This window comes from Oryzias melastigma, linkage group LG17 (assembly GCF_002922805.2).
Source record: "Oryzias melastigma strain HK-1 linkage group LG17, ASM292280v2, whole genome shotgun sequence".
Classification (NCBI taxonomy): Eukaryota; Metazoa; Chordata; class Actinopteri; order Beloniformes; family Adrianichthyidae; genus Oryzias; species Oryzias melastigma.
In genome coordinates this window covers 28,419,321-28,426,587 of record NC_050528.1, presented here as the reverse complement: position 1 = coordinate 28,426,587, position 7,267 = coordinate 28,419,321, and the positions used below count along the sequence as shown (strand labels likewise).

Here is a 7,267-nt window from a genome sequence, read left to right as displayed (position 1 = left end):
TTTTTCTCTGAAACACACCACAAAGCATAAAGCAGCAAAAGTAGTGAACCGAAAAAAGGGAAAGAAAACACCCTCATGCAGCATCTCTGTGAATTCTATAATACGTTTGCTGGATTTCGACCAGAAAACAACCGAGCCCGCTCCCCAGCAGCCCCGCTGTCCCGCTATGATCGCTCGCGTCCCGCCCAGATCCCAGGTAAAGATCTGAGTGGTGGAAATGTCAAAATCACCTGTTGTCACTCTGTGATTATACTGAGCTGCACGGTGTCACAGTGTACCGCTAACAGAGTTTACAGTCTCATTCATTGAACTGCGGCTAGCGGTTAGCCGCTAAGCTAGCGTCAGCTTTCACTCAGAACTTACTTGATTTTGCTGCTCCTACAGTCAGATGAAGTTGGTTGTTGTTGAATCTCTGTGAGTAATCCTTTAATCCACATGTTCTGCGAACTGCAAACTGTTTGTTGTTGACGATCTATAAACTTTTATGCTAGAAGTAAAAACACCGGCAGGAACTCGCGGTTTTAAGGGGGAGGCGGGGCTTTGTTTTTCTGCAATTTGATTGGTTGGACTATCTCATCAATCAAACGTGGCTCTAATTTGATTGGATGTTTGGGCCGACACACGGATGTAAACATACACGGACAGAGGACCGCGGCGAGCGGCTTTTTCTCGATATACTTTATAATATACTTTATAATCCGTGGATTTAGGGGAAAAATAGCAAGTCTTTCCGAGTCAGAGGGCTAAAGTCCGAGTCAAGTCACAAGTTATGTATATCAAAGTCCGAGTCAAGTCACGAGTCAGAGGTAGGAAAGTCCAAGTCGAGTCTAAAGTCGTCAAATTCATGACTCGAGTCTGACTCGAGTCCAAGTCATGTGACTCGAGTCCCCACCTCTGCTCATGACACACGGAATAATGCAACATATTGAAAATCATGTCAATACTTAAGCTCGGGTTAAAATCACCCGGTGATAGTGCTCTAGGGTTAAAAATCATGATGTCGGTTACAACCAGAGCCCCCTCAACAACAGGACTGGATAAAAATTGTGGAGGAGATATCAGGTATGGAAAAAATGACATATATCCTTAAACTAAAGAGATGTAAATATGATGAGCAGTGGAAGAAGTGGAAGCAATTTTTGAACGACACCACCGACCCCTACAAAACCAAGTGAAAGATTTGCAATAGTAAATAAATACATTTAGTAAACTCCTGATCAACATTGACCATATTCTACACTTCTATGTATTTTTTTCCTTGTTATATATGTGTATATTTACTTTTTCAATTGTTTTTTGTGTGTGTGTGTCATTGTGATATATTTTGTTGTTGTAAGATCTAAAAGTTAATAAAAATAAAGTTATAAAAAAATCATGTCAGGAATACACAAGTTAAGAAGAGTATACAAAAAAATATAAAAGGTAATTAAAATATTGATTATGCATAATGCACTTAAAAAAATAGTTAAAAGTATAGTTAAAAAAACAGCCCCTCCAGTGTTAAGCCTGAAGAGTGTTAAATCTGAGGGAAACAAACACCTTGCTAGCACTCGCCCACTTGGTCTTTTTTAGAAGCACTCTCAGAGTCATTGTATGCCACCTGCAGCTTTCTCATACTGGCTCTTTTACAGTTTGTCTAAAGATGTGCTGTATACAGAGGAGTACAAAATGCTTCAAATAAAATCATCTTGACTTCTTCTGTACACATGCTAAACTTCAGAGAGAGTGTCGGCCTGGCCATAGACCACACGGCACTGCCTATAAATATCAGCGTCATCTGACATGTCTTCTGAAATTACATGCCAAGATATTGTATCTTAGTACACACGAGCATAGCATTTGATAGATAAAAATCAGGGAATTTTTGGTATTTGTCCTCTTTTGTCTGATAAATCATAATCAAGTTTTTTGTGCATTAAATGTGACGTCATTATCTAGTCCATAAGCTGAACAGATGTTTAGCAAGTTTTGAAGACCAGAAGTACTTGGGCTCATCCCAACTATGTCATCAGCATACATCAAATGGTTGATAATGAGACCTCCAGCCACACAACCAGTGCGACAGGCTTTCATCTTAAGGGACATCTCATCCAAATACAAATGAAAAAGAATAGGAGAGAGAATACCCCCCGTCTCACTTCATTGCTAGCTTTAAAAGGATCTGACATCTGGTTTCCCCATTTAACCTGCGTTGTTTGCAGAGTATACCAATAGGCCAAAATACATACAACACATTATGTACACCTCTCTTTGCCAGTTTCATAAATCATTTCTTATGATTTCCTCTGTCTTTAGAAGCATCTAGAAAACATAGAAAAACAGAGGAATTTAAATTCCTATATTTATAGATCATTTCTTTGAGAGCATAAATACACGTTAGTACCAAGTTTTTCTTTAAACCCAAATTGATTGTCAGTTGTTTTTACAAACTCTGTGATCCTGTCAATTCTCTCAAAAGTTTTGACAGTATACTGACCAGAGCTATTAGTCTATAATTTTAAGAGCTACCCATTTTTCCGCTTTGTTTTTTATCAAGGTTACCAACAGAACAGATATAATCCAGTCTGGTAAAAAAAAAAACATGCACAAGAAAAGCTGTAAAACACATGGCAAGTAGTGGGATTACTCTTGCACTAGCAAATTTCACATGCTCAGAAGATACCCCATCAAGTCCAGTAGCTTTGTTGTTTGACAATTTGAAGATAGCTTGGTGAATGTTATCTGTAGTGATTAGATCAGCGGTATCAGTGTCATTTGCTAAATAAAAATCACTCTGGACACAGTTAAATATTCTGATGTAGTGTTGTCGCCACAGTTCAACAATATTTTCATTGCCAGAGACCCCATCTACCACACATGGCACTGTTTTATTGCCAGAAGTACTAGATTTTAATTCTTTCCAGAAGTCTCAGGTCTTTTCACAGAATAGATTCCTGGCCATGGAATCAGGTCTCATTGCCTGATCATCTTTACAAATCAAACGTATTGCATATTTAAATCTTGCATTAGTAACCAACATGCCATTTTCATGACATAAATAAAATTAAACCATATTTTCTCCTTTTATTTCATGACCTGAAAAAAATATTGTATCTGGCCCGCGGGCGGGGACCCCATTTAGATTTTGCCCCTTTGAGTGAAACAGTTTGGGCACCCCCGCTCTAAATGGTTCCCAATGGCAGCTGCATCAGCAGCTCCTCTCCGCCTCTAGCTGCATGACAGCTAACAGGACTTCATTAAATACTGCCACCAGTAACAACATTTAGAACTTAAATACACTTAAAATACATGAAACAATGCAGTAATCTGCATCTTGGCTGCACCTATTACATGTCCCCAACATGAACTTCCATCAGCTTTTGAGTTGGTCGCATGTAAATACATGCCAATAAGATCAGCCTTAGCAAGTTACCTTCAAAGTTTGCTATGTAGGACAACAAATACAGTTTAAATCCCTTTTGCATTTTTATTTTGGAGTATTTTGCTAGAAAGATGAACAATCACATCATTTATAGTGACTCTTGGTTCTCAAAAAAACCTCATGTAAACTCCAAATACTCTGCTACTCCCATGTTAACGACGGTTTACTGCCCCAACCGGAAAAGACTGAGCAGTCATGTACCGAACATGGAAGTAGGTCATGCATATAGCCCATTAAGAGGCTTTTTGTTTTATCAATCCTTCAAAATACATGTCAGATGACTAAGATGATGATTAAATCTATTGTCAGAACAGTTTATTAAGCTTAAAGCTCATGTTTGTATCTTCTGCTGCGCTGAAGTTCCTATAGTTTCTGTTTAGAAGCAAAGTTCTTAATGAGAGAATTGCATAATAATAAAGTACATTTACTGTTTTAGGAGGATGTTTTTGACATTGAATTTTACTTTGAAAGGAACTTAAATGTGCTGCTGTTAAAAAAAATAAAAAAAAGGCAATTGACAAATATAACAGTTTATATATTGTATTTTTTAAAGCTATATGTTATAAATAAATGGCTCCATGGCCACAATAAAAGTGCATTTTTATACAGAATGTAGTGAGATTTTGCGGCTCTCACTCGGTTTTGTCTGTAAGAAACTGGACCAAATGTTTCTTTTAGAGGCTGCAGACCTCTGTTTTAGCAGTTACATCAATAACATCCTTCAAAGTACATATACATACTCTTTATATATATACATGCTGGATATGCTGGCAGTGGAATATACAGTGAATTCATATCAGACTTTAACATGTCATCCACAAATGTCAAATAAAGCTATAATTGATATTTCAAAAATAGGTCAAACTCAGTTATTGTTGGGAAATCAGCATTTTTCTGATCCAGATGTCAGTCCACCAATCCTCCCTGTGATTATTTCCAGGATAAAAGGAATAAACTCCAAACTGTGGTATCAAAAGTGAATGAACATAAAAAGAGCCAAAAGAGCCGGTCTTTTGAACGGCTCTCTGAGATGAACTGATCCAAAAGATTCAGCTCCCTAAAAAGAGACAGAAATCCCATCTCAAGAATCTACACATTTTAACAACTATAGTTCAATATTCAATCTGCCATATTTAAATAAAAACAAACAAAAAACATTTCTTAACCAACTAGGAAAAAAAAAAAAAAAGTGAAAAGCCCCAGTCAGGTTTGAAATCCCTCGTACAGAGGTGGCACGGATCAAGGTTGTGAATGGACTCCAGATCAATGCAGACAGGTAAAAAGCTTCTGTCCTTACTTTTTGACCCCAGTGCAGCCTTGGACACATGATCATCTCATGCTTTCAACCAGACTACATTATGTGGTCAGTCTCAATGGCACAGTAAGTTGGTTTAAGTCATGTGGGGGACCACAAGGCTCCATTTTAGGTCCCAAGCTTTTTATTTGAACTGAATGAAGTCATCAGGAGACAGGGATTCATATCCATAGCTGTAGACATAGTTCCTGATGTCTTTCTGAGACGCTTTGTGTAAACTCATTCCACCAGCTTGAAAAGACGTAGTTTCATGCAGCATTTCTGCAATCTGAAAAGGCTTATGATGAACACTAGTATTCCTGCTGATTTGATTTTGGGAATCATTTAGTTTTCTAATGATAATCAATAAACACTATATCTTTGTAAATGTATATTATTAATAATGACCACTACTTTAAATAATCTGGAGTGAATAGGTGTAAATAACAACAGAGATGTTGAACATTGGATTATTACGACTGTGTAAAAAAAAAAAAAAAGTTAAACGGAATTGGAGTGAATCATTAGAATTACAAACATAGGTTAGATCATAACACACAGAAGCAGAACCAGGCCGCTAGATTACCAAGTAACTGGGGAGTAAGAACACAGAAAACTTCATCAAGATAATCCGATTTTGACTCTAAACTCCTGAGTTCCTGTTTTCCAGTATCTGTTTCCTTTGCGAGATCCTCAAAATATTAGAACTGCTGGCTCCATGAGAGTCAAAGCAGGCAGTGGCTGCTGTACTGCCGTGTTTGAGATCTCCACTGCAGTAGTGTTGGAGCAACACAGACTATTTCATACACACGTCTCCCACCATGGGGCTGTGCACGGCCGTTAGTGTATTGACAAGTCTGATGATACGATACGTGTGGCGATGCATCACAAGACAGTACTAGAGACAATATTTCACTTTTTAAAAATTAGGAATTAATAGAAACTTTGTCTGAAAATGTATGCACCTTTTACACAATTAAAATAGTAAAATTCATTTTATTTAATGATCAGAACATTAACCACTGCAACTATATCTCACATACAAGTTGCTTTTAACCAAGCGAATAGACGGTGCTTTGGAAAATATTTTTTCAAAACTCGTCATTGTCAGAATTTCCCACCTAAAAAACTTTCAGCATAGGAAAAAAACCATCACAATTAAATGTGGCTCCGCATATTTGACTGAATCAATGTTCTGTTACACCCCAACGCCCACCTGCTCACTGTGTGGGGTCAGAGAACCCTCACCCCGCACCCACTATCCCTCGAGTCTTGGAAGCTTCCAGCATTTCATTTTTGTCTGAACAGGCCATTAGCTGCCCCTCATGTTCCTCCAGTCCACCTGGAGACAACAGTTATCCGCTTCATGGTTCTGGTTCTGTTAACCTGAAATGATGAACCTTTCAATCCTGTTCTCCACTTTTATACCTGTAGGTAACTGCTAGTAGAATTTTAACAAAGGACACTCCCATGCACACTACCATCCCCACTTTCATTTGTTTTCAAACACTATTTTAATTCAATATTACAGGTGTGTCTGTTGTCATTACATTACACATTTTGTCTTTCTTCCCCAACCTGAATTGAAGGAGTTTTCAGCAGCAGTTTTCAGGTGGGATTTCACTGCAAAGTTTAATGTTTTGGGCACAGAATTGAAACCATGGCTGTCTGCAGAAGTTCATAGAAACTAGTCAAGAAAACCATGGTTGGTAGCATCATTGGTTCTCACAGTCCATTGAGGTCCTGCATTCAGTCCTCATCACTGCCAATCTCCAAAGGAGCAAAGCTGGGGTCGTCTTCTTCCAAGTCCAGGTCCTCCATTTCCTGGAATAGCGACTCGTCCACCTCCACATTATTTCCAGCTACAAAACAAGAATGCAAGCTGATATTAGAAGAAAGTATTCATGGTGGTCTCATTAGTCAACAGCCAGCAGGAACATCGAACCTCCAGAGGAGCTTCAAGCTCTACAGATTCCTGAATGCTGAAATATCTGCAAACACCTCAAACTCAAGGTCTTTGCCAGTCTACAGAGAGCTCAAGTTTGAAGATATGCAGAGGTGGAAAACCAGGTCATTGGTTTTGCAAGTCACAAATAAGTCTCGTCTTTGACTTCAAGTCCTGAGTAGAGACTGACAAGTCTCAGTTCAAGTGCGAGTCCTATTGTCGAATGTTTCAAGTCTTTCAACAACAGAGTAATATTTCCAGACCATGCATGCTTTGAGGAACTGAATTCATTTATCAAAACACTTCAGGAATATTAGCTGAACTTACCTCTATTCTCATCCACTCCCACTTCAAAATTCCAAATGATTTCTCTACAACAAAGCCCAGTTCACTGTGTTTGAAATTGTGTTAACCTGGATGTGGGAAAGCAACCGAGGTAAAGTCTGGATATTAAAAACCGCTTATCAGACCCAAGACTGTTCCACTAAGTCATAAAGTTGTTTGAAATCACTTACAAAGACAATTCAGACTACTGAAACACACACTTCCACATGCATCCTAAAAATCTTAAAAACAGAAAATATAAAAGGAAAAGCAAAATACCAAA

The 7,267-nt window shown here is 38.2% G+C and overlaps 1 protein-coding gene across 1 annotated transcript in view; it reads right to left on the bottom strand.

The window, feature by feature from the left end:
• Nucleotides 1–5,691: 5,691 nt before the first annotated feature.
• rwdd1 (RWD domain containing 1) overlaps nucleotides 5,692–7,267 on the bottom strand; it is a 17,042-nt gene continuing 15,466 nt past the window's right edge. Inside the window, exon 7 of the mRNA XM_024280347.2 lies at nucleotides 5,692–6,577. Coding sequence (XP_024136115.2) covers nucleotides 6,465–6,577 — 113 coding nt within the window. The 3' untranslated portion in view covers nucleotides 5,692–6,464. The remainder of the gene's footprint in view (nucleotides 6,578–7,267) is intronic.